Raw genomic sequence first — 26,495 nt, forward strand, 5'->3', positions numbered from 1 at the left:
TTAGATTATCAAAGCAGTTTTATTAAATTAAAAGCAAAAATTAGACCTTCAATGTCCCTGAGAAGGGAACCCAGACCAACCTATTCCCCACACCAGACTGGAAGACAGACACTAGACATGTGAAATGGGAGACTTTGTCCCAAAGCCTGGAGCAAGTTTGGCTCCCTCTGTGCTCTCTGCTAGGGATCTGTCACCTCCCTGCCTGCCTGCAGCAGTGCCCCTGCCTGCACAGCTCTTGTGCCCTGCCCTTCTCAGTGTGCCTTGTGCCCATGTGAAAACGTGGTCAGTGCCACGTCATGTCTGAATCTGGTCAATTAGAGCCTGCTGAGCCCCAAGACCTGGTAGCTGTAGGCAGGCAAGATGGGGGAGTGATGGCAACACGTTTCCACGCTTAAGAGGTGCCAGAAGATGTTTCTGCTTGGACAAAGCCGGGTGGGGATAACGGTGAGGGAGGATGGAGTCTGGATGTAGAAGGCCAGTCGTGAGCCAACACCACAGGGCATGGTGGGCAGGTTGATGTATTTGTGGCTTTTCTGGCATTTATTAGTCTCCTCTGCAGCAGGGAGGAGGGAGGTACCAGCCCTGCCCCTTGCTCTCTGCCCAGACTTTCTCCACTTCATTTGACTTTACCTCTGAAAGGTGCCACACCCTTGTGCCAACACTCCCACAGTAGCAGGAAGGGATCAGGCTTCAGCTGGATGTCCGTGGGAGATCCAGAGAATCCAGTGGAGATGGGCTCCACAGGAAAGAACTGAACAAACTGGGAAACAGATTGAAGGCAGGATCTGGTAGATCCAGCCGGTCTTGGGTGAATTGTGATCATCTCTCTGTTGGCTCCAACTATGATTTGCATTGAGGGCTGTGGATGCTCTTCCCTGCCTTCCCAAACTGGAAGAGGAGGACAGCTGTGACAACCTGGAGGCAGTGCAAAACGAGACAGGCCTTTACACAGCAGTGTGTGAAGAAGGTGGGTGAGGCTGGGGCTGAGGAAGGATGGATGAAGGCAGTGGTTACCTGCAGCAAGAGGGGGGACTGAGATCAATCACTGGCCAAAGTTATTCCCTGCAAAGGCCCAGGAAGGTTCATGACATTGTTTATGAGCCTGTAGCACTTTGGGTTTGATTGGAAAAGACGGTGCAATTACAGCACTGGTTCCATGGGATCAGCCTCCACCAGAGGAATCACAGCCTGGAGCTCTGCTGGCTGAGGTAGGACATCCACTCTTTGACGGGGGGGTTCCCCACAGCCACCAGCTTTTTCAGAAAGGCACTGGGCCGCAGCCCAGGGACATCGGGATGGGCCTCGGAGTATTTGTGCAGCTGGGCCAGCACGCGGGGGAGCCCCACGGTGGAGGCGTAGAACATGGGGCCGCCCCTGTGCTTTGGCCACCCGTAGCCATTGATGTAAATCACATCCAGGTGCTCCGGGCCTGACGCTATTCCCTCAGCCAGGATGGCAAAGCCTTCGTTGATGAGGGAAAACAGACACCGCTCCAGGATTTCCTCCTGGTCTATGAAGCGGGGCTCGATGCCGTGGGTGTCCCTGTACTGGGCCAGGAGATTGTGGAGCCACGGGTCAGGCGTGGCTGTCCTGCCCCCGGCCTTCTCGTACTGGTACCAGCCCTTGCCGGTTTTCTGGCCGAAGCGGCCGCTCTCGCACAGCAGGTCTGGCAGGGGGCTGTACCGCTGGCCCTGCCGCTGCCGCGCCGGCGTCCCCGCGGGCACCGAGGGCCCCGTGAGGCCCTGGCCCTGCCGCGACCTCCAGCCCACATCCAGCCCGGCCAGGTCGGACATGCGGAACGGTCCTATCTTAAACCCGAAATCTTCAAGGACCCGATCCACCGTTTCCGGTCTGCTTCCTTCCTCTAAAAGGAAAACTGCCTGTTGTACGTACGGGAACATCATTCGATTCCCAACAAACCCAAAGCAATTCCCTACCACCACTCCAACCTTTCTGAGTGCTTTGGCCAGCTGCATGGCAGTGGCGATGGCCGTGGGGGACGTGTGGCGGCCATAGATTATTTCCAGCAGCCTCATCACGTGGGCAGGGGAGAAGAAGTGGGTGCCAATGACCTGCTGTGGGCGGCTGGTGGCAGAAGCTATTTCGTCGATGTTCAGGGCTGATGTATTTGTGCACAGCAAGGCCCCTGGCTTGCAGATCCTTGAGAGCTTGTGGAATATTTCCTTCTTTAGCGCCATGTTCTCAAACACAGCCTCAATGATGAGATCCACATCACGCAACGAATCAAAGTCCACAGTGAACTGGAGACGTGCAGGGTTATGGAAATCCAGGGTCTGGGCACCCAGCTCCATTTTCATCGCCTCACGTTCCAAAAGGAGCATCACAGCTTTTCTTCCCCTGTTCAGATACTCCAGATCCTGCTCCAGGGCTACTACAGGTATGTTGGCCTTAACCAGAGAAGTCACAATGCCTCTGCCCATCGTTCCCAGCCCTAGGGATAAAAGTGAGATAGAATCAAAGACTATGAATGGAAAATTAATCACTTGACAGTATAATTTCCTTTGTATCTCCAGGATAAAAAGTGATAGCCTCTGCAAAACAAGTGGTGCACACACAGAAAAAAGAATTGAAGACTGGAAAACAGAAGGGGAATTCTCTCTTTCAGTGAGCCCTAATGTTTGAAAAGCAGCAGCACAAAGGCAAGTTAGTGTCCTCACAAGCTCACAAAAGTCCAGTGGGATTCACCCAGTGGGCACAGACCATTTGATTCATGTCTTCTCCCTGCAAAGTTTTATACCTATGGAAACCAGCATCACTTGAGTGAGAACCTGGAGATCAAAGAGAGAAAATCTGAGTTCCAGCTGCAACCCTGCTCCCATCTTCTGCAGGCAGGTTCAAAGTGAGCTTCCCCCCGAGGCTGTCAGTGTCCCACTGCTCCTGTGAGATGGTCTGTTTTGGGCAGCATGCAAATACTTTGCTCGTAAGATTTTGACACCAGCAAAGCTCAGACAGTTGGGTTCTCCCTCCTTCTCCCTACTTTCCCCTTTGTCTCCCTCCTCTTCTCCCTCCACACTTCATCATGTAATCTTTGGAGCAAAGAAAATTCAGCTGCTCTTTCTGTAAAGACTCTTGGACTCTGATCTGCTCTAAACTCTGTCTCTAATGTCTTGTGTGTCTCTCGTTGCCAGGACAAACAGGATGGAAGTGACACAGCATTCCTAATATCCAGAATTCAACACCTTCTCTCTCCTTTGAAAGCACTCTGGCACATCAGTAGCCTTTTGCCTGCTGTTCACACTTTATATCAGGCATCTCTACCCACTCTCCAAGTCCTCCAACACAGGTCATTCCTAACTTCTGGAGATTCCCAAAGTCACAGTCCTCCTTGTCCAACCACACAGTTCAAGAATTCCTGTTAAAGAATTTATGCTGTGCTTTTTTTTTCTCCAAGACCATAAATGTGCCACCACCATCAGGAATACCAGTGTGGAGATTACTGGCTTGATCCCTTCCACCAGCTCTGCCCTCTGGGACATCAAATGAAGCTGCACACTTACCCTTTCCTGTGACACACAGCCCACACCCCTGAGCCTGCTCTCCCACCATGGAGGCTTTTCCAGCTAAGTTAATGCAAACTAGTAAGAGAAGGTCAGCCCGTTTTACCAGCTTTAGAAGTGTGAAGCATCTGAATGGGAGGATTATTAATATCCTAAATAAAGCACCAACCAGACAAAGCAGAGGTTTGTTATAATTCTGTTAAAATGATTTTTTTAATCCCAGGTTTACAAATGAAAGTCAGCTAAACAAATACACAGAAAAAAAGGGATTAAAAAATTTGCCTAATGCAGCTTTGTAAAGAAAAGCTGAAATGATGTCATCCTTTAAAGAAGTTCCAACAACCAAGGTCAAGCAAGGTAGGACGTTTTTTCTGCGTGCTACACACCCTTGGTATAGTTCTGCCCAGCCTCAGCTTGTGTGCACACAAGACATTTCAAACATTCCCTACTCAGCCACCAGAAGACAGCTTTTACTGACATCACTAGCTGGCAGCCTGCTTATAAACCATCATTACCACTTCTAAGCAAGTGCTGAATTTCCTTTCTAGGAAATTAGATTTGCTACTTAATAATCAAGTTCTACTGAAAACTAATTTGAAAATAAAACTAGAATAACATGAAGCAGCTCTTAGTACTTCAGTGTCCACGGTTTGCTGACTGAGAAAACCCAAGCACAAGTAGCTCCTCCCATTGTGCACAGTCCCCAGAGCCTTGGATGTGGGAGCAGGTACAGCTAAGGACAGTTTTTCCCTGTCTTTGGTGAGCTACAGGAACTGTTCTCTTCTTGAGCAGTGCAGGAGGGTAACTCACTCCCCAAGCCCAGCCCTGTCTATAAGGCGTCTTTAGACATCAGGCTTAAGTGTTTGCAGTTCCACACGGCTCCCTCTTCAGTCTCTTCCTTTCCAGGGTGGAGTCCTGGGGTTTCCCCTAGAATTTCCAAGCTCTTCACATATCCTGGGTCTTACTGACTCCTGTTCCTCTCAGGTTCAGCCTTGTGACTGAAATCTTAGCAGTTCTCTCTCCATCTGAGCACGCTTCCTGAATCCAAACCTCTCCCATGAGCAGACGTTCTCCAGCCTTCTTTCGCAGGGAAGCTCTGCGGTGGTGCGAGGTGATCCCCCTCTTTGCTTTCATCAGGAGTGCTCCCACGTGGGTTTGAGCCATCCCATGATGGACAGGCACACATGCTTGTAGTACTACACTTTCTAGGCCACAGGCACAGACTTACGGATAAGATATGAGCTTGCCAAGCTTGTTTCTGACCTAGAAAAGCTGTCTCTCAACTTCCTCCAGAACTCTGCAGTGGCCTGTATGAAATGATGTTTAATGAAGCTGGCAGAGAGAGTAATGAAAGCCCCAAGGGGTTTGTTACATTAGAGCTTGCACAGCATGATTCCCCTGGAGGTATTTTCTAAAATTGGGCTATAAAACTAAGGAGAGCTCTGGCTATCCAGCAGGGAAAGAGCATTTCTGAGGACTCCCCTTTTCCGTTTCATAAAGCCAAGTGATCTTGGGGAAGAATATACTAGAGCAGAAAATAATGGTAGGGAATCTTTGGGTCTTACATGTGAGAAGGCTGTAGAAGAAGGAGGAAGGGAGATGTCTCATGCTCAGCTCAGATCACACGGACCAAAACACGGTGAGGAACTACTCCAGAATTTCTACTGTGTGTTCTATTTTCTTACTCAATAGTGCTCTCACTTCCCCCAAACCATGACAAACCCTATATTCTCATCTTGCAGGCAGGGGACTGTTTTCATGTCCAAGGCACATCTTCCCAAAAAAGACTGAAATCTGCTTCAGGAACAAGAACAGTGCCCAGCCATCCTGCTCCTGGTCTTTTGTTGTGAAATGAAGCTTTGACATATAAATAAAACTATACTTGAACACATGTAATTTCAGGCCAAATATGGGTATGACAAATCCATTTGCTGGGCAAGCTGAGTGAATAATGATGGTTAATTATTGATCTGTCACGAGGTACTCAGAATACGAAAAATCACACGGAATTAATTGAAGGACTTTAAAAACAAATTTCAAAACAAAAGAACTTGAAATATGTACAAGGCAACTTGTGTAGTCACAAGCACTACAGAAATACAGATCAGTGGAAAACATTCTGAACTCTAATGAATATTTGGACTTTAAAATGCCTGGCAGTGGAAAAGATCCTTTATAGATCGGTAAAAATATGCAAGGACTGTTCCAGTTTTCCTGTTAAAAACAACAATGAGCAATTGGTGGTGGCGGGCTGCTGCAGACTGGAGCTGCTGCTTTCTCTGTTTCAGGGAACTAATTTCAAGCAGAAGTAACGTGATACTCCAGGCAGGCAGGGAGCTATGGGGAGATGCAGTTGGAAGGGACAGAGAGAAGAACTCTTTTCCTGGATGATGAGGAGCCAGAGACAGTGAAAAGAGGTGGGAGCCAAGAGTTCAGAACAAGCAAATGAAACAAAAAGTCAACATGAAAAACTCAACACGATCTTCTCACTTGCTTCACATCGTGCAGCAATAAAAGATGGAAGCAGCAGCACAGTGCAACATGGGTGTAGTGTGTGAAACAGCACAGCACAGTTGCAAAACGAGGTTTGCTTGATTTCTGACAGCCTAAAGGGATGCAATATCTTTCTCTGACTGTCCTCCTCCCTGCACTGAAAATAGAGAGACCCTGGGTCACCTCGGTAGACTCAATGCCTGCATGGATGAGCAGCACTGTTTTAAAAGTTGCCAGTCTCTCAAAAACCATCCCTAAAATTTTGACTTCTGGTGCTGCAAGGATGTACTTAAGATCAAAAATTCGAACTTACACAATGCTGTAGAGCATTGCACTGGCTGGAGAATGACTTTTTGTTACAGCTGCCTGAAAGAAAAATTACAGTTGTGTTGGCATGTTCTCCACCTGTCTCTAACAGCCTTGCCATTTCACTGATATCAAAAGGCAAAATAGGAGGAAAACCTTCTAGAGGAAGGAGAAGAAACACAACAAATGGCAGAAAGAAGTGATGGAAATCAGTGACATTTTGGTGTGGGATTCAGGGTTTAAAAAAGGTGATCAAGAACCTCCGAAATAGGAGCTGTCACATCAAATGAAATATGACATCAACAAGAGCATAAACAAAGCAAGTTATACTGGTGGGCTATGGGGGCTGAGTGATAGGAGCAGTGACTCAGCAAAGGTGTCTGGGTCAGTGTCATGGCCCTGAGTGCACTGATGAGCTTTAATGTCCCCGAGCAGCCACACCTGGAGCCTCCCCCCACCTACATGGGCCTCTGAGCCCCATTTGAGCTCAGACCTGAGCCTGCACTCCTTTCCTAAGCCAAGATGGAGGAGTTCTGGTGGGTTACTGTGGCTGTGCCAGGCTATGGGCGCTGTTGATCCAGACCTCAGCCTGAAGAGTGGCTTCCCACCTTTACCTTGGACCTGCATCATCCTGGGAACTTTGCTTGATCACCTGCACTTCCAGTGGGTCCTGGCCGTGATCTCTGGGCCTGCCCTGCTTGCTGTGCTCAGGTACTGTAAATATTGATGCAGCAGTGGGTTGTGCTGCCATCCAGGGGGAGAAATGGGTGGGTAGGAGCCTCAGGAAGCTCAGCATGGGGAATTGCTAAAGGCCAGCATGCAAGGAGCAGCAGTCTTGTGCACCAGCACATGCTGGGGGCTGGAAAGCAGCTCCCCAGGAAAGGGTCTGGGGGTGCTGGTTGGCACCAGGTTGAGTCTGAGCAGTGATATGACCTTGTGGCAGAGAAGGTTAATGGTATGTGGAGCTGTGTTAGGAGGGGTCTTGCTGGCAGCTTGAAGGAGATGATCCTGCCCCTCTACTCAGCACTGATGAGACCATCCCTGGAGTGCTGGGTCCAGCTCTGGGCTCCCCAGCATGAGAGTGATGTGGAGTGAGTTCAGTGAAGGGCCAGTAAGGTGATTAAGGGACTGCAGTGTGTCCCATGAGGAAGGGCTGAGGGCGCTGTGACTCCAGCTTGGAGGGATGTCACCAATATAAGTAGCTGAGAGAAAGGTGTAAAGAAGATGGAGTCAGACTTGTGGCCACTGGTGATAGGCACAAACTGAAACATGGGAGTTCCATCTGAACATAAGAGAACAATTTGTTTACTGAGGAGTTGACTGAGCACTGGCACAGGTTGCCCACAGAGGTTGTGGAATCTTTATCATTGGAGATGTTCAAAAGATGTCTGGGCATGGTCTTGGGCAAGTGGCTCCAGGTGATGTCATCTGAGGACAAGATGACATTCAGAGATCCCTTCCTGCCTCACAGATTCTGTGGTTCTGCTCTCCAGGAGGTGTTATTGCCACTGGCTCCCCATCCCCGGGGTGTAGCTGCTCCCTGCCAGCAGGTAATTAACAGGATGTGTTGAACGTGGTGAGTATGAAAGTTGGCTCTTACCCTGAGCATACTAAGTAGGAGCAAGGAAGAAACATCTTGGTACCTGGTCTTGGTGTAATTACTCCTGGAATGCTGTTCCCACTTTGGCTACGCATGTTTTAGGAAGTGTTGAAAAATTAGGGGAAGTTCAAGGTCATGACAATGACCAGAATGTGACAGACTGTGCTCTGCAGCAGAAGTATGAAAGCACTTAGTTCATTCATTCTGCAGAAATATGGTTAACTTGAGCTTTGTTGGGGATCATCTATGAAAACATTGAAACTTGGGCATGAGGTTGGGGCAATTTCAGACCAGAATTCAGAAACCTGTCCAGAGATGAGGCAAATATTTAATCCAATGGATGGGAGATGCAGCCCAGCCAGTTCAGTTTGGAAATGAGATACAGGTTACGTTTCTCCTGGAAACTTTCAAATAGAGGTTGCAATTTGTCCTCAGACTTCTCTGTAGCTCAGTTACAGCACCAAAATAGGCAGATCAGATCTAACAGCCCTTCTGGCTAAACTGTCACAGCGATTAGGCCTTTGCAAGTGTGTTGTTCTGGCTGGTTTATCAGTACAGAGCAAAGAATGTCCGTTCCCGTCAGCCCGGCATTCCTACAAACTCCAACACGAGCCCCTCCTGGCAGAGCACACATGTCAGGATGGGACCTGCCTGTGTCCAAAGTTCTGTGCTCTCCAAGTCACAGAATACACTTGGCAATAATTAATGCCTCTTTACCTGAATGCTTTAACAGCCACAGATCCTCCTCCCAGGATTTATGGACCAGTGTTTAAAAATTACTCTTATTAAAAATATGGCATGGCAGCCAATGAAGAGAAGGGAACTTCCAAAAAACCCCAGTCTTATGGCTGAAATGAACTGTCAGACAGCTCAATAGCTCTGAGAAGCACCCAGAAAAGAGTAGTGTTGATCTGGTGAGATTTCCTTGAAGCAGAGTGGATGTTTTCCAAGTGCTCCATTACTTGTCTAACCATTTTTTAGTGCTACTATCAACAGGCAGAGCTGAAAGATTTTTTTTTTTAATCTCAGCAGTGCATCAAAGGTTTTATTTAAATTGCTCTTATAAAAAATTAATGAAGGCATTATCTTGCTGGGCTACAAAATGGCAGGAGTGGATCCCAGTGAGATGAAATCTTCTTAAAATACAGCTGTCAAAACATTTTTTGTATTAATATATCCCTGAGTGACTCTGCACATGCACTTGCAGTGCAGAACTAGACCAGGAGGAGGAGAATTTCATACAAACGTGCTTCTAACACAACGCAAAGCCAGGACAGAGTGTTTAAAAGGGAGCAGACTCCTTGTGGTCCACACACACGAAACTGTCTCTGAAGTGAGAGGAAGTTATTCTTCCAAAGAAAGATGTGGCAGCAGGTAATAATGTAGTGGGATATGAGATGCCATGTGAATTTCTGAGCTTGCCAATGCAGTGACAACTTCCCTCCTTGGGTGGAGTATCTGTGCTTGTGGTGGGTGTGACTCTGGGAATCCCACTCCTGCCTTCTGTGATCCCCCTCAGCTCTGCTGTTCCCTGGTGCCCCACAAATCACTGATCCCCTTAGCTGTGCTGTTCTCTGTGCTGAGCCCCACAGATCACAGTGATCCCCCTCAGCTCTGCTGTTCCCTGTGCTCACCCCACAGATCAATGATCCCCCTCAGCTCTGCTGTTCCCTGTGCTCACCCCACAGATCACAGTGATCCCCCTCAGCTCTGCTGTTCTCTCTGCTCACCCCACAGATCAATGATCCCCCTCAGCTGTGCTGTTCCCCCACACATCACAGTGATTCCCCTCAGCTCTGCTGTTCCCTGGTGCCCCACAAATCACTGATCCCCCTCAGCTCTGCTGTTCCCCCACACATCACAGTGATTCCCCTCAGCTGTGCTGTTCCCTGGTGCCCCACAGATCAGTGATCCCCCTCAGCTCTGCTGTCCCTCTGTTCAGCGCCACAGATCACAGTGATCCCCCTCAGCTCTGCTCCTCCATGGTGCCCCACAGATGAGTGATCCCTCTCAGCTCTGCTCCTCCCTGGTGCCCCACAGATCAGTGATCCCCCTCAGCTCTGCTCCTCCCTGGTGCCCCACAGATCAGTGATCCCCCTCAGCTCTGCTCCTCCCTGGTGCCCCACAGCCGCTGTTCCGTGCCAGCCCCCCAGCCCTGTCCCCCGCTCACCGATCACGGCCGCAGAGCGGACGGGCTGTGGGGTCGCGCTGCTCCAGGAGGCCCCGCCGGGAGTTGTCCATTTCTGCGCGGCTCTCTCGGCAAGGAACGCGTACTGCAGGGCCCGGGCCTGGCCCGAGCTCAGCAGGACCATGAACAGCTCTCGCTCCCTGCGCACCCCGTCGGCGAAGGGCATCTGGGTGGCGGCCCTGACGGCCTGGAAGCACAGCTCCGGAGCCAGGCACCCCTGCGCCTGCTTCTTCACCCTCACACGGGCCGCGCTGAGAAAGGCCTCCATGTCGGGCAGCTTGGGGACCGGCTTCAGGCTGAGCCTGCGGGGTCCCAGGGGCTGGCCTGGGGGGAGAGGAACGGGGTTACAGGACAAAGCATCCACATCTTTTCAGACATTGTCTTTCCACCCCATCCCACAGGATGGGAAGGCAGTTTACCTGTTTTTCCCTCTGCATCTCACTGCATTAGGGCTTGCATGGCACAGTGAGATGGGTCTAGAACTACAACATCTGACATTTCTTCTTACCTCTGCTTGATCTGACATTTGCAATTTTTCAAGTCCCTTCTCAGACTTCAAAAAAAAGTAAGATTTCAGTCTCAAAGAAGTAATTCTCTCCTTTTTCTCAGCTCCCAGAGTGCCCTGACTTCTCCAGTTCTCTTCCTCCACAGTCCCAGCTGCCACATCCATGTGGCTCTTCCTTATAAGCCTCAGTACTCAAGTTTTCCTCCAGTATTTTTAGTACCCAGTGCCCAATTGACTTTGCTAGCCAGAGGCATTCCAGCCAGGGTGCTGATCCAGGCACGGATAAGAGACTGGGAAATACACCCTGATTTCAGCTGTTCCCTGACTGCAGGAGCCCCTCAATTCACTTGGGGACCAACCACAAGGAAAGCTCACCCAGCATGAGCTGGGGAGCATATGAATAACAAGGGAGAGTTCATGTTTCTGTGTCAGCAAGGGGTGAATCAAGCAGCCACACAAATATGTGAAGCTCATTACAGACAGAGGTTGCTATGGTGATACCTAGAAAGGATTTTAATTGAGAGAAGTTAGTTATATTTCAGATGCCAAAATCCTATGTCTTCTTCAGAAGCACAAACTTGGAGCCTGCTGAGAGAGCTCTGACCTGGCTTTACTCAGGAGTTCCTGTGCTCTTAATGGCAGCTTGCTCAGTAAAGACTGTGGAAGAACAAGATCAGAAATCCAGGATGTATCCCCTTAATCCTGCAACATCTTCACAAAGACCCTGTTGTCATCACAGCCACATCCAGATCATTAACTGCAGCATGTCACTGCGTGGATTGCTGCAGTGCTGTTCCCAGAAGCAGCTGGGACTGCCACCAAAGCAAGGTGGTGGGTTGGGAACCTTCTGCTGAGAAGCTCCCTGGGTACAGTCTCATTGCCCTTGCCACACTTCCTTCCAAGGCAGCATATTGCATCCAGCTCCCCTTTTTCTTCCTGTTGTCTGAGTTAGGGAAATGCCAGTGCACCAGCAGAAGACTCAGGAAGTCATCCAGAGGATGCTGAAGAGCAGGAATAATGGGAGTACTGCAGGAATGGGTGCCCAAAGAACTTGTCCCAACTCGAGCTCTTCCTGCAAGACTGAGCAATGCTTAAGAGAAACAGAAATGTGAGTTTCCAGAATGAGTTATTATGCTGTTTTCCTGAAATAATGGTCTTCAGAGCTCAGGCTTTTTAATTAAGCCTTTTAGAGAACATAAAAAGATGAACACTCGCTGTGTAAGTAGCTTCCCTTGTAATCAGAGTTCATAAAAATGTTTTTATATTGACAGTGGATGTAATTTTTATCTTCCAGTATTGCAGGATTTAGTCAGGATAATGTTCCTTTGTTTTTGAACCCTTTGTTTCTCCCCTAAATCTGTGTTTTTAACCCTGACATGCTCTTTATTTAGGACTTAAATAGTGGGTTTCATTCCATTGCAAGAAGAAAGCTCAGGTTTGTCCCAGAAAGGCCACCTAAGACTGGGCAGATCAAGGGACTTCATATAACATCTCCGTGGAAAGGACTGGTAAAAGAGGAAGGCCACTGGGAGCCTTTAAGCTTGTTCTTCAGACAGCAAAGTACTGACTGGGGACAGGAGACAGTTCTTCAGAGTAAGAAAGAAAAGCAACTCTCCTCAGGGTCCTGTAATAAAACTCTTATTTAGCTGCAAGCTAAATAGGTTTTGCTAAATATTTCTACAGCATCTCCATGCAATGTTTTTGCTTCTGCAATGCCAATAAGAATAAAGGACATATCTGTGAACAGGAAAGAATCCAAACCTGGGAAGAAGAGATCAGTGTGGGACACCCGTGGCTTGATTTCTGAAAACAAAGCAGCGGGAAGATGATGAACAGTGTCAGACATCAGTGCTGCAGGGAAAAGCACCATCCACACACAGAAGCCAGCACAGACCCCTGCTTTGTTTGTGGGCCAGGTGGCACGAAGGATAGATCCAGTCCATAAAATTTCCCTTGGCAAAATCACCACATACACATGCAGTGTCAAATATTGTGCTATTTAAAGAAAAAAATACCATGTAAAGTCTTGGCATACTGCAGGATGGCCTTGCAAGAGGAAGGGCCAGCCTAACAATCTTTCTGGTGCAGTGAACTGCTTGTGAGTTTGTGAGGAACAAAGCTGAGCCAGGCCCCTGCCCCTCAGGCCTGTGGTGGTCTCAGCCCTGCCAGAGACAAGTCCAGTCCCTGTCAGACCATTCACAAACTCTGTTTGTGTCACAGGGGCACTTTGCTGGGCCTTCTGTCTAAAGAGCCTGGGAAGAGATTAAAATGTCTTTATATTGCGCATCCTGGCAGAGATGACGCAGCAAGGCCCTCACAGCTGTGATGGAAAGGCTTTCTCCCCCAGTCTCCATTTCCAGCATCCAATTACCTCCAGCAGGATCTGTTACGCCTCTGGGGTTTATGAGCCTCGAGAGAAACAACTGCTTCCTCCACAGTCACTCCCAGTGGCTTTACAGTCAGAAACTCATCATCCTTCCACGCAGTTTAATACCTGTGGGGCCTCAGCTAGTCCAAATTGCACTGATTTTCCTTGGCTCTTTGGTGCAAGCCATGGATACTGGTGTGCTCTGAGGAGATGCTAAAGGTCAGTCAGCTGACATGGTCATAAAGCAAAGTGTGATTATATACGAAGAGTTTCAAAGTCTGCTGTGCAAAGGACCAGCAGCCCTTTTCTCCTCCAGCTGAGGAAGACCAGGGCAGGCCAGGAAGCAGTGGGCAGGATGAGCTGCAAGCTGCTGCCTGCCACCAGCAGTTCCAGCAATTTGTCAATTTTGTGATGCCATCAGCTGGGAAAAGTCTGAAATGCAGCTTTGGATTACTGCAGAGATCACCAAGCACATTCAATGAAAGGACATCCTCCTTGTCTCTGAGGATTTAGCTCCTGTCTATTCCTTTTAAAAAGTGCCTTCAGAAGTGAAGATGTTTTCTCTTGCCTGGAGGGGCCAGGAACTTATCCTTGCTTCCCATCTGCAATATGTAATTACTGGTTTTCAATGAAAGATCTAACTCAGAATCAGTAATTGCCTCTGTGTATTCCTACACCCACTTACTGTTTCAGAGCATCTTTTGAAGGTGTTCTTCATTAGGTACAATCCATAAAAATGTATGGATGAAGATGCTTTCCCAACATCCCTCTGTCAACTGTGTATCACAGCAATAATCAAGGACCCTGGCTACAGCAGGGCCAGTCATTTGAGACTGATCTCTTGCCATGGGATACTGCAGCTCCAGCACTGAGAAAGCTTTAGAAGAAAATGATTTTGAATTGATTCTTTGAGACTTATCTTGCAGTACAGCCTTCCCAGGAATAGAAATTCCAGCAGTGACAAAACTAGTTATTTAGCCAGACTGCTCTGGAAGAAGTCAGCAGTTGTTAGCTTCATGTTTAAAAAAATCTCATCAGAAACAAAATGCTGCATGCCACACAAAGCCAGTGGACTTCTGGCATGGCTTTTTTTGTACACTCTTAGGTTTAATTAAGATTATCTGAAAAATATTCGCTGAAAAAACCCTCTATGAACAAATGCCATGCAAGACTGTCATCTCTCCTGCAGCCTGTTAGTGCTTGATGGAGAGAAATAAAGGTGCTGGTTTGCCTTGGTATGGCAGGAAAATTATTAACTTCAGGCAAAGGCCAAAGCCAGGAATGACTCAAAAGGAACATACAGGCTCTGGGTACACTATTCTTTCAAATTATCAGGTAACCTGAGGGTAAATGGTGCATCAAAACTTTTGTCATGGTCTTCTGCAGGGTCTAATGAGGAATTTTTCAAGCAGGAAAGAAATAGATTATCTGGCTTGCCAGTGCTTTCACTGTAAAACCACGTACTATAAATGCCAGTAAAGCTGTTGGAAAGAGTTTGAAAGCATTTTTAAAGTCCTGTGGGAGTTGATATCTAGTGTGATGTGAAACACCGTCAGTGACATTACTCATTTTTACTGGGGTAACTCAAACCAGCAATAAACGGTTTGAAGGTCTAATAATGAGTAAAACTGGGACAGGTTACCTGCTGAACATCCAGCCAGGGTCCCTGTATGCTTACATAACTCTCCAAAAAAAATAAATATTAGTAGTGACACTTTCCAGAGAAGATGAAGCTACAGAAGAAGAATTTGCCAGTAGTGGTAGTGGATGTGAGCTCCAGAAAACAAGTTACCCTGAGGAACAGAGTGCTCACTGATTCCTTCCTGAGCTTCTCCCCTAAGGTCAAGCTGGTTTTCACAACTGTCAACCACTGCACAATATCTGTCACAGAAGAAAGAAGCATGAAAATATCTAAATTTCAGCCGATTTCACATAGCATTTGTTGAAACCCAGAATGTTTGTTGGCTAGCCAGTTCCAGCAACGTATCCATTACTCATTTCGTGATGTGCTGCTGCTGCCATCAATACTGGAACAGACCTTGTGCAGGGCATCATTCAGAGCCCAGAGGGTACATCAGAGGGAACACTGTTTGTTGGGTTAATTTGCATGGGAGAGTGATAATATTTCACTGCTCTCCCAACAGATGGAGAAGCAGAATTCTCATTCAAAACAGACAAACTCAGTGAACCAAAGTATCTTTGTTTTTCTTAGAAGCAGTAGTGAAATACATCACCATCACCCACGTCTTGCTAAAGAATTATGTTTAGTCTGCTGACATGCAGGGAAAGAGAAAAGAGGACTGCTTATGTCATTGATTCTGCACTAGAAAACGAAGCCCTAAAATAACATAGGATGAATAGAGTGAGAAGGAAGGGCATCTGCTACAGAAAACCTGGCCCAAGAATACCTTTAGCACCTGTCTGGTACATCTCAAGGTGTAGGGAAGGATGCAAGACACTGATATTTAAGAGTACCTTAGAAATATGGTGCACTGTGCCCTAGGACAAGGCTTAGGCTGCCTCAGCCTCCAGCACAGGTGAGGAAAGGGCCTTGTCTGTAGTGGAGAGAACTGGAGGAGCAAAAGCAGCACCCCATGTTGGGACAACACCGGCCATGTGATCAAAGCAGGAAGGGTTTTGGTTCCCTGCATTCACTTGACTGTGACAGAGCTCCTGATGGAACTTCATGGTCTGTTTCCAAAGGTACAAGGAGGTTAGTAGTGGAAAAATATCCTGTTTTCTCTCAAGGCAGTGCTCCTCACGCTGCACAAGGAATGTTCCTCTTCCTGAGCTAACTCCAGTGAATTTGATTCTGTTATTTCTAGGGTGGGGAAAAAAAAAATCTCTCCACATCCCTCCCATCTCCACAGGCCATTTTTTTACATGGCACCCAAAGGATTAGGGACAGAGCCACTCACAGACCATGGATCATTAATTTGGTCTGAGGATGTGCCAGCCCCTCCACGAAAGGGAGAAAGTTATTTTTGCTCAGCCATTATTGATGGTGCAACGAGAATGCATTCAGTGCCAGCTGTATCCAGAACAGATGGAAAGAGCATTTACTCCCCAAAACCAGCGTGGTGCAGCCCAGAGGAGCATGTGAGTTTGGATATATAATTAAAAAGCAGGAGGATTTGGTATGTACCAGTTCTCTGAATCTCACTTGAATTTCTGCAGCTTTTCAGAATGTGATTTTTTTTTTCCACTTCAGACAACAGAAAACAAATTCTGCAATTAATTCCATCTTATGTGGATGCCAAAACTCAAGAATGGAGCACATAAATTGGAACAAACTGGTGGGCTTTGTTCTGACTCTCTTCAGCCCTGAAACATCACCAATTATTTCCTGGCATTGCTACAACTGTTTCCTCACCAATCACTTTGTTTGCCAGGCGAATTGCTGCCTCAACTGTGTTTTCTTCCACCACTTCATCAACCAAGCCCAGCTTCAGTGCTTCAGTTGCTGGAATGTGTTTTCCTGTGATAAAAAGAGAAATAAGGTGACTACAGTGGAGCCTGAGGGGCAATTTCATTCTTTTCCACCTGACCAAACCACTGGTGTGTAGCTGGTAATTAGCCCCTCATGAGTGGAAGCAAGTTGAATTACAACCCAAGCAGGTACACAGGTAAAAAATTCCTGTTTTTTAGACCAAGCTGGTGGTACAACTCCACATCATGTTCTTATATTGAGAGCAAGGCCAGGACACAGCACTCACCTGTGGTGATCATATCCAGAGCAGCTGGGACCCCAATCAGTCTGGGCAGTCTCTGAGTGCCTTCAGCACCTGGAAGCAACCCAAGGGTGACCTCTGGCAAACCCATCCGAGCCTAAAATAAAGCAAGATTCAACAAGAAAACTGATTAGAATGAGTGGCAATTACAAACTGAGCAGAACAGAGGGACAACAATCCGATATGTCACACATTTCTCCTCTAAGAAGCCTCAAAACATCTGCACAGAAACCTCATCCTTGCTTTTTGCCACATAAGACAAGAGCCCATTTTAAGGACTTCTGTGCAACTGCCCAGGGAAAACATGACCTTTCTGTGGATGTCTGTGTTTGAGACCCCTGGTGGCCTAGTGGTTAGCATGCAGGACTCTCACTGCTGCAACCCGGGTTCGATTCCTCGGTCTCCCGGGCAGATGGAACCCGTTAGCCCTGTGAGGCCATCCATCTATGAGAAGGTCACTCTAAACAAACCTACGTCCTGAGGACCTCACTGCCATTGTCCAAGCGTGCTTGGCCCCGGCAGATGAACCTTAGGATTAAAGGGTGGGCTCAGTTCAGCGCAGGCTGTGTCTCACCTAAAAAAAATCCATTGCGCAGGCTGGAAAGGTAAAAGACCTTTCCCCAGATCTTCGTTCGCGAAGACTGGCCATTATTATTATTGTGTGCCAGCACAGCACTGGGGGAGAGCTGTGGGGCCCACAGCATCCCCCAGATTGACACGTGTCAACTAAGGCTTTCAAGCAGTTGTTACCAAACACTGGAGAGCACTGACTTCACTGTCACCTCCCTACTCTAGTTCCTGGAAGTTTAGTAAAGAATCAGAGACTCACAGAATGGTTTGGGTTGGGAGGGGCCTTAAAGACCATCTCATTCTAAACCCTGCCATGGGCAGGGACGCTTTTCACCATATCAGGTTGTTCAGAGCCCTGTCCAGCCTGGCCTTGAACACTCTGAACTCTTCCCTAACCTCCCTTCAAATGTCTCTTGGTGCACTTGACATCCAGCAGAGTTATGGCAGGGAAGCCAGGGGCAGTAGGAAATGGGGTCTTGCCTTCTCTTAAAAATCTATCTAGATTTTGTTTCCTCTAAAAAAAAATAGTTTGCAATTTTCTGTTGAGCTTTTAAGAGATTTGGAGCTGCTTTAAGACCACTACTTGTAGTGCCAGTAGACTTGGCACTTTGTGATATGGTTTAGTGGGCATGGTGGTACTTGGTCAAAGGTTGGACTTGGTCTTGGAGGTCTTTTCCAACAATAATGATTCTGTGGCACCCACCTTAGGTGGCACATAGGGTGATGTAGAATAGCTCTTTGTGCTGTTACAGCAACCCACACTGCCATGGAGAATCAGTGATTCACACTGCAAAAGTGAGGGGATGGCCCTGCCAGGGAAGAGCCTCCATAAGGAGACCAGGTATTGCTCAAAGGTGGGTCAGCATTCCTGCACCTTGAAGGGGATTCAAGAAAAAAAAAGCCAGATCAGTTCCTAAGATGTGTAAACCTGTCTTTTGGTCAGAGAGCTCCTTGGGGACGCAGAGCTCATGGGGATTTGACCCTAAATGCTCCATACTACCTGAATTTCAACTACCTATTGAAACTAGGCTATGAGCAGGAAAAAATTGCAACATTCACAGGGCTGGAGAAAAAAATAAATAAGAGAAAGTCACGCTGCATGAGTCAGTAAGATACAGCTGTCTGCATCAGAATGTAGATAATGACTGCCGAGACCTAGGGCAAATTAACATGCGGGTACTGAAGCTCCTGTGAAACCGTCCTATCCCACTAGGTACAAATCAACTTTATATTTAGAAACGACTTGAAGTGAGTTACGTAGTAGGACTTATGAAAGCCCGTCAGGGGTGGTGCTGTAGGTGAGAAATGCCTGAGCACGCAGACTTATCTCCCGTAGCTGTAAAGCCGCTCTCCTCTGGGCAGAGGGGCCCAGGAAAGGCAGGCTGTCCCACGGCTCTGCAGGCTCCCACCCCATCTGGAGCCATCTGCCCGTGGGTCCTGATACCTCCACCAGCCTCTCTGGCTCTCAGTGTGTGTTACCTTCACGTGTGCCACCCGGTAGTGACAGCCCAGTGCCACCTCCAGGCCTCCTCCCAAGGCGACGCCTTCGATGGCCGCCACCACCGGCTTCTTGCTGCTTTCTATGAGGGACACGAGGGCAGCCAAGGACTTGACTGGTCTGTTTGGAGAGGAGAACCCTCGGATGTCAGCTCCTGGGGTGGCACAGAGAGATCAGCAGGAATTAGTGGGCAAGGTGGTGTCTGGAGCAATCCTTCCCTCTGGGCCACTGAACACAGCTGCCCACATCCGCCCACTTCCTTGAGGAGCAGGAGAGTGGGTAACAGGAACCAACCCCTTTTGGGACCACCTTCAAGGAACTCTGATCCTTGATCCTATTCAGAGAGCTCAGGGGAAGGCTGAGTACAAAAATGCAGAGTAACTGCAAAGATCACGCAGTCACTGCAGAAATTTGCTAACATCTTTGGTGTTATTAAAAATAAGTCGAATCTGGAACAGTTAGGTGCAAGTTACTAGTGACAAGCAGTGTAGGGCTCCACAGAAATTCCCCAGCTTCCTGGCCTTCTACAACTGGAAAAGATCTGTTATTCATCACTGCCCCACCCCAGGTACATTCCGTGCACTGGACTAGTTGATGGTCCAGATATTTTATGCAGACAAGGCTACGGAGAGTAAGGAGGCACCAGTACATCAGGGACATGAGCAGCTGTCCCTCATTTCACCATGAACAGACCAGCTTATTTCTGGCCTGGACAGTCCAGCTTGTCATGTGCCCCATGTCAACTGTGGCACAGCAGAATACACAAAGCCCACTGTCCTGTGGCCATTTCCAGCCAAATCAGGACTTTTATCAGCATTACAAGGCAGAGATTCTTCAGACATGGTGGGTGGAGAGTGTTTCCTCTTTTGCTCAGGCTGTGTTTGACATCTTACCTGCACTGAATTTCCCATTTTCACCACAAATCATAACAGCTTTCACTGAGGGATCTGCATCTGCTTTCTTCAATCCATCCTCTATAGCCTGGAGAACTGCAAAACTGAAACAAAATAGAGATCCAGTGAGTAACAGTCACCTACATTCCCCGTCCATGAGGTCAGGGTTATGAACACCAAGCACCCCAGTGAAAATGAGCAGGTCTGTCCCTCAGTCTGCCTGCTGCCACAGCCCCTCCAGGTGAATCCTTTCCTTAGTCTCCCTCCTAACTCAAGGGCAAGAGCCAGAATCCAAGGAGCCAACTGCAGACCTGTCAGTCACTGCCTGGGGAGTCCTCTCCAGGCTATGACACTGCAGCTTCCACAGCCAGCAGCACAGGGAAACCTTTTGGAAATGTCTTTATGAATTAAACATTCAGATTTTCAGGAAAACAGTTTGGCATAATTTAAAAGTAATTAATGCTAAACCACTGATAATCTAAGAACTTTTTAAGAGGGAAAGGAGCTCCAGGGATAAAAAAGTCTATCTTTTAAACACCTGACACAGGCTGGGGCTGTGCTGATTTTAATGCTTTCACCTTGTGAAGATCTCTACATAGGTCCAGACTTAAGCTGGTGTGGGATCCTGTCAAAGGGGATTTGGGCATGAAGTTTTGGGCATAAAATGTCTTTTGACTCATGTGAACAGATATTTCCAGACACCAGCAGTAAATCTGGCCAGCAAAGAATTAATGAAGAATTTTGAAATGGACCTGTAAAAGCATAAATAGTATTTTTTCAAATCAGATACTTAAGAGATCTGACCTGATTGTATATCCACTTTACATTTGATTTTTAAAAGATAATTTATAGATACATGTGTGTGTATGGATTGACATGGAGAGCATAGTCTGTTTTAGAAGGTGGTAACGTTAGAGATGGTAGGTAAAAATAGAAGCATTAACACTTGTTAATAATAACACAAATTGTGTGTATATATAATTTAGATACTAAAATATACTGATTTACACACAGTTTTAAGTATACAGTTTGTGAGAGACTGCCCTGTGTACATGTGGGTGCACATACACCATGTGTAGAGATGCCTCTGATTCAGAAAATCTGGGCCATAAGCAGCTGGAGGAATATCCAAGTATCACATGCTTGCCCAGTCCTTTATAAACACAGCTTTCCTTCCCAGACCTGTTCCAAAGCCTGAGCCCAGCTTTACACAAAGCTGGGTGGTGATGAAAAGGGAGCAGAGCTCTGCTGATGCCCAGTGGAGAGGATTGTTAATTACACAGAACTAGTAAAAAGGCCCGAGGCATTCTCAGTTTGGGCATGTTTTTTTATGTATTTGAGGGCATTTCATCAAAAAAGGAAGCTTGTCTAGGTGAAAACCACATCACTGTACTCGTGTGTACATGTATTTATACAAGGCAAGAGCTTGCAGAGTGGTGGGAAGCCACAGTCTGAAAAGGAAAACCCGGGGAGCCCAAGGAGTTTCCTGTGAGCTGGTTGTGTGAAGGACTGCCAGCCAACCTCTGCATATTTCTCCTTCAAAATCCAAAGTTATGGCAAGCCATTAGCAAGGGCTTTTAATCAGGGCTGTTGGCTGAGGGGGATTGTCTAGGGGGGTCTCTGGGACCACCTGCCTGGATAAGGTCATCCTATGCAGAAGGATCAGTGGGGGTCCTGAGACCTGACAACCAGAGACTGGGAGAAGGGTTATTTTTGGAGAGAGAACAGCCAGTTATGTACAAATTGCCTCATCCAGACATCAAAGACAACCAAAGTCTGATGTTAGTAATGGTTCTGAAAGCTGAAACCTAAAATGAGAATAATTTGGCCATGGCAAAGAAAGACTGTGAGTTGGTAAAGGTCCTTCCATGTAGCAGAATATGAAAGCCTTTCCAAATTTAATATATTAAATATGTTTTTAATATGTAAAAAAAATTGTCTTTCATCTCCCTCCCCTTGGCATATCAAGTGCTGTGGCTGCTGCTATTTGAGGAGCACCCACAGGCTGCACCCAGTGCTCTGGGAGTTCTGTTTGTGCATCAGTGGAGAGCCAGGCCACAGCAACAGCGGCCTCACCCAGGGGCTGGGAGATTACAGGGAAAACCATTAGGAAATGTCATTCCACTCTACAAACCGTGGTGCAAATAGGTGGAAAAACATATGTACCAGGACCCAAATCAATGTTAAGTTACTGATTTGCAAATATTGTACAGACAAATGGCACAATTCTGTCAGGAACAGACAAGAAGCAATCAAAGCATTTCTGTGTCTGTTCCAGGCACGTGATCAGCAGATGCCAAATGGCCGTCTAAAAGTCTGCAATAAATGGAAAGGGTCAGGATTTTATGCAGGAAATCAGTTACAAGCCCTTAGCACTTACAACAACATGCTCCTACCAGAATAAAAACCAATCATCAAGGCTACCAGAAATTAGCAGTTCAATACATACACGGCTTTTATTAACCCAGCAGAACTATTTATGCCAGAGAATAACTTGACTCAGTACTTGCATAAATATTTCTTCTCTCTCCATAAGGCATTTTCCCAGTGGGATTTTTTTGTAGAACAAGGAGGAACAAAAATGAGACTTTTTGCAGTTGCTTGTTCTCCTAAGATGGAGTGATGTGTTTGCCTTGGATTTGTCACAGTCCAACACACAGGCTGCCTTGCTTTGTCACTCACACATTGTAACTGGTACTAAAAGATGCAATTTTTGATGAAAGCATCATAGTAAAATGTATGACAGTAAAACTGTAAAAACACTCAGGAGTACCCCAACTTCAAACAGCGAGAGCATTAAAGAAACAAAAAGTCACTATAATTTGCATAAGTACTTCATGACTGTGACAGTGTCATTCATTTAGCAAAAATTCCCTCCATGTATTCCCATCGAGGCTGCATCCCGTGTAGTCAGCTCCACCATGGAAACTATTCTGACTGCAGGAAAAGTGATTCTGCTGAGATGATTCAGTGTTCCAGGTTTCACAAACACAAAGCAGGTGCTGTTAAGGAACAGGTGTGCACTGGGGTAAGAGAATATTCTTGGAGATGACCACACCAGGTTGGTTTTACTTTGTGTAACTCATTGCAGTAGCAATGTGCTGGATTTGTAACAAGGTTTTATTGTTTACCTTAATTATTTTAGATTTTAGCTGCAGTTTATGAACATGAATTTCTTTAATTGAAAAAAAAAAGAAAGCAATTGAAGGGAATCTGAAAATTGTCTTAGTCACATTTAAGGGAGTGAGACTTGAATCCAAGGGTGAGGATCCCTTCCCTGGGTTGTCATTGCCAATTTTGAGCTTGGCATCCTGTAAGCTTGTCCTGGGTTATATTTTTGATTAGAAGAACTTTTTGCTATTGTTTTTTAGAATGCCTTGATTCATTCTTTCTGGTTTTTCACTCTTAATTTCCAGTTTACATCTCCCCTGTCATGTTTTACAGGTTTTCTTGTTCTCCTCATTTGAGTAAGCTTTCCACTTTTCAAGAAAAATCAAACTTTTCCCTTAGTGTTCTTTGCTTTCTTATCAAGTCATGCAGGGCTTTTACCACATCACTTGCTGAACAGTTTACCTGGGCTTCTAATAAAATTAAAAAAAACCCCAAATCCAAACCTGCACAACAATCCAGGCTCTCCCCTCATCACAGGCTTCTTGTCCTTTGCATAGCTTCCTCCAGTGTTTTTCTTTGAAATAACTGCTGGGTATTTACCTAATTCCCTTCCTGAAATTGAATCTCCATGTGCTGGATTTACTTGCTCTGCTGTCTCTTGCCTCAGTGTCAGATCCAGCTGTGTAGTAGCTGCTGTCACACGTTGCTGTGTGACAAGTTGCTAATACAGCCCAAATAGTCATGCACATAAATTAAGGCCAAAGCCAGAATGGCATCCTTTTGGTGGGATTTTAGAGGAGATGTTTTAGGAAGCAGATGCTTATTCATCCCAGAATTTTCTCTCTGCATCTCGTCCTGATGAGGTGCTGATCCAGTCCAAAATGGGTAATCACATTCTCCCATCACTGCTACCTGTCCAAAATTGCAGCTTCTCTAATCTCCTTTACATTTTTGGATCATTATGGTGATTGGGGTCAGAAGGACAATCCTGGTAGCCAGGGAGAGCTTCTCCACCCATATCTGTTATGCTGTTATACATCACAGAATCCCACACATAAGCTGCCCTACCCCATGTCCTTCCCTATCCTCCCCAGAGCTCTTCTGCCCTTGTCAGCTCACATGTTGAAATACTCCTTCACATCCTCCTAATTCCCAGTGCCAGTAGCCTGTCCCTGCTAATAAGGGGTGGTCAGTCCTTTCTCTTGTGAGTCTTGTCCCCAAACTCCCAGTTCTTTGCATATGTAAATCCTTTCGATATCATGGTCTCATAAATGTGGATCTCTGAACACTCACCTTCTGCAAACCAGGAAAAAACACTCCAAACAAACCAAATTTGGCACGTCTCTGTGGGAGCCAAATTTGCTGCCAGACTCACAAGTCAGCACACATTCATTCCTCAGGAAAGCACTGCCTGGCAGGGACTTGTGCAGCAGTGGATGGTGCCAGACAGGAGAAAGCAAATTCCTGCCCACCAGTGGCTTCTAAAGTGCTAAAGGCCAGTGCAATGGCCTGGGAGCTGGGAATGGGCACCGAGTGCCACCGATAATGGAGAGAGGCAGGGGAGGCTGGAGCAGAGCAGCAAAAACTCACCAGTCTTTTAAAAAGCATCTGTGCCTGCTGTGAAATGAGATTTCCAGGATTGCAGGCCATGGCTCCTGCCTGTAACTCACTGCCTGCTGTCACCTGTGCAGTCAAACACTTCCAGCTGCAGGCACAGACCTGCTTCCGTGTGCCCGGAAGATAAATCTGCAGGAGCACACAAGGATCAGAGTGTGCTCTGCCTTTCCTAGCCATAGCCAGAGAGAATGATGGATCCCTTCTAAAACAGGTATGCCCTGACATGCCATCAAAGACCACAGGCATGTCTGAAATTATAGTTTAATGGATCTAAAGTCTGCCAGGGTCTCCCTTCTCCCTCCCAGGACTGGGGACAGGACCACAAGCAAACCTGGTGTCACCCTCGGAGTGCCAGAACTGCATCCTGCTGGGAGGGCACTGCGGGGCCAAGAGGAAGAGGCAGTAAAAGCAGAGTCTGTCCTGGAGAAGCTGTGTGCAGTTGCCGTTTGAAGGCAATTTTGGATTTTCTCCAGGACTTCTCAAAAGAGGAGAGTTAAGGTTCCTTAAGCACATATCTGTTACTGTTAACGCTTGGAGTCGGTATCATAAAGGTCTTTTCTAACCTTGGTGATTCCAAGATTCTTTAGGCTCTGTATTTTGTATTTTTCATGGTAAGGATGAAATATTTACTGTGAGCACAGCCTGGAAATTTTCTTAGGGTGGTCTCAGGCACAGGAAGTCCAAAGGATGTCTTGCACCTTACAGATCTGGGAGTCTTACATGTCTAGTTCATCTAAACTCATCAAGTCACCCCAAGTTTCTCATAGTAATTACCTGAGCATGTGAAGATGATCTTACTGCACTTCTAAATGTGTTGCAGCAAAAGAGTGAGCATTGCCAGCTGCAATGTAGCTTGTAACAGAAGAGCAGCAGCTTTCATTCCCTCTTCATGCTCTTACTTGCCTCTTTCAGCTTCTTTTTAACAAACTTTCTCATTTATAAGTCAAGCACAACTGCCGTGGGTTTATTGCTGGCTTGTGAACAGACACTGAATAGACAAGGGGGACTGAATAGACTATGGCCCCTGTTACCCAACAGCTCTTTAACTGCAGATGTTTAGAAAGGGTCTATGTAAAGCCAACAGCACCCAAGTCTTTTCAAAACACATGGAAAATGAACATTTCAGGGGCTCCTACAGACGAGTGTTTGACTTTAGTTTTCACTGGCTCGTGTTTGAGATCGCACCCTGGTGCTGGCTCTGGTTGTTGAGCCATGCCTGCTTCCCACAGAGCCCTTTGCCCTCACCTCTGTGCACACTTGGATGGCACAGGGACTTGCCATGCAAGCACCGTGCAGTGTGTGGGCAGGCAAGGAAACCAGGAAACCTGAGGGAAAGCTGTTTGGCACCAAAGAGCGCCGGGGGAACTGCAGGGAGAGCCGCTGCACCGCTAACGCTGCTGTGCTGTGTCCTGCGGGGAGCAGCGCCTTGACGTTTAAAGACTGGAAGGTGATAAGAAATAGAAGAAGGGGAGATGACAGAAAGTAGAGTTTGCTGAGCCTGGCGCTTGTCCTGTGAACCGCCCCCCCTAGAAACTACAAGAGCGAGCAGAAGTCATGGCGAAGTTCAGCATTTTCTTTCGAAAAGAGAGATCCAAGCTCCCTCTGCAGGAACCGCCGGGGCCTCTGCGGGTACCGAGCGGTGCAGAACAACCCCGGCAGGGGCTGCCTGGGGGCCTCCTTAGGGCACGGAGAGGGGGAGTGAGGCGGAAAAGAAGGAGAAGGGCGCTCACAAGGGAGAGGAGCCCCGCAGCCCCCCCAGCCCCGCGGGTCCCGGCGGTACCTCAGCGTGTTCACCGGCGGGTTGCGGAGCCGGATCACGGCCACGGCGGGGCTCCTCGCGTACTGCGCCATGCCGAGCTGTCCCCGCTGTCCCCGGGCCGGGCCCCGCTGTCCCCGCTGTCCCCGGGCCGGCCCCGCCCCGCCCTCCCCGCCCGGCCCCCGCCCTTCCAACAGCAGCGGAGCCACCGCTCGGTTCAGGAATTCACCTCTAAATACCGATACTGCAGGAGAAAGGGCCCGTGCGATCTCAAACACGGGCCAGTGAAAACTAAAGTCAAACACCCGTCTGTAGGAGCCCCTGAAATGTTCATTTTCCAT

At 47.4% G+C, this 26,495-nt stretch overlaps 1 protein-coding gene and 1 long non-coding RNA gene across 3 annotated transcripts; one reads left to right on the top strand and one right to left on the bottom strand.

Moving 5' to 3' along the window:
- On the bottom strand, window positions 1-26,305 carry EHHADH (enoyl-CoA hydratase and 3-hydroxyacyl CoA dehydrogenase). Its single transcript, XM_027703918.1, has 7 exons — window positions 26,179-26,305; window positions 19,671-19,774; window positions 18,759-18,931; window positions 16,695-16,806; window positions 16,352-16,456; window positions 10,088-10,429; window positions 1-2,452 (listed from the first exon to the last, which is right to left on the bottom strand). The coding sequence occupies exons 1-7, from the start codon at window positions 26,247-26,249 to the stop codon at window positions 1,182-1,184; spliced, it is 2,178 nt and encodes a 725-aa protein (XP_027559719.1). The 5' UTR covers window positions 26,250-26,305; the 3' UTR covers window positions 1-1,181.
- On the top strand, window positions 3,372-5,989 carry LOC113977625. 2 transcript variants are annotated; one of them, XR_003537370.1, is made up of 3 exons: window positions 3,372-3,609; window positions 3,742-3,875; window positions 5,261-5,618. It is a non-coding gene; the product is annotated as an uncharacterized LOC113977625 (long non-coding RNA). The 2 variants fall into 2 exon arrangements; XR_003537369.1 differs by lacking the exon at window positions 5,261-5,618 and adding an exon at window positions 5,807-5,989 and having other exon boundaries at window positions 3,502-3,609.
- Window positions 26,306-26,495: the final 190 nt, after the last annotated feature.

This window comes from Neopelma chrysocephalum, unplaced genomic scaffold (assembly GCF_003984885.1).
Source record: "Neopelma chrysocephalum unplaced genomic scaffold, ASM398488v2 Primary Assembly neopelma1_252, whole genome shotgun sequence".
In the NCBI taxonomy this organism is placed as follows: Eukaryota; Metazoa; Chordata; class Aves; order Passeriformes; family Pipridae; genus Neopelma; species Neopelma chrysocephalum.

What these genes read in the sequence shown, in the direction of transcription:
- EHHADH (XM_027703918.1), bottom strand. Translation starts at nt 26,249, where the DNA reads ATGGCGCAGTACGCGAGGAGCCCCGCCGTGGCCGTGATCCGGCTCCGC. An exon ending in ACCGGGTGGCACACGTGAAG is followed by an intron (nt 16,807 to 18,758) that starts GTAACACACACT and finishes GCTTTATTTTAG; the next exon opens with GCTCGGATGGGTTTGCCAGA. An exon ending in TCTGGATATGATCACCACAG is followed by an intron (nt 16,457 to 16,694) that starts GTGAGTGCTGTG and finishes TTTTTATCACAG; the next exon opens with GAAAACACATTCCAGCAACT.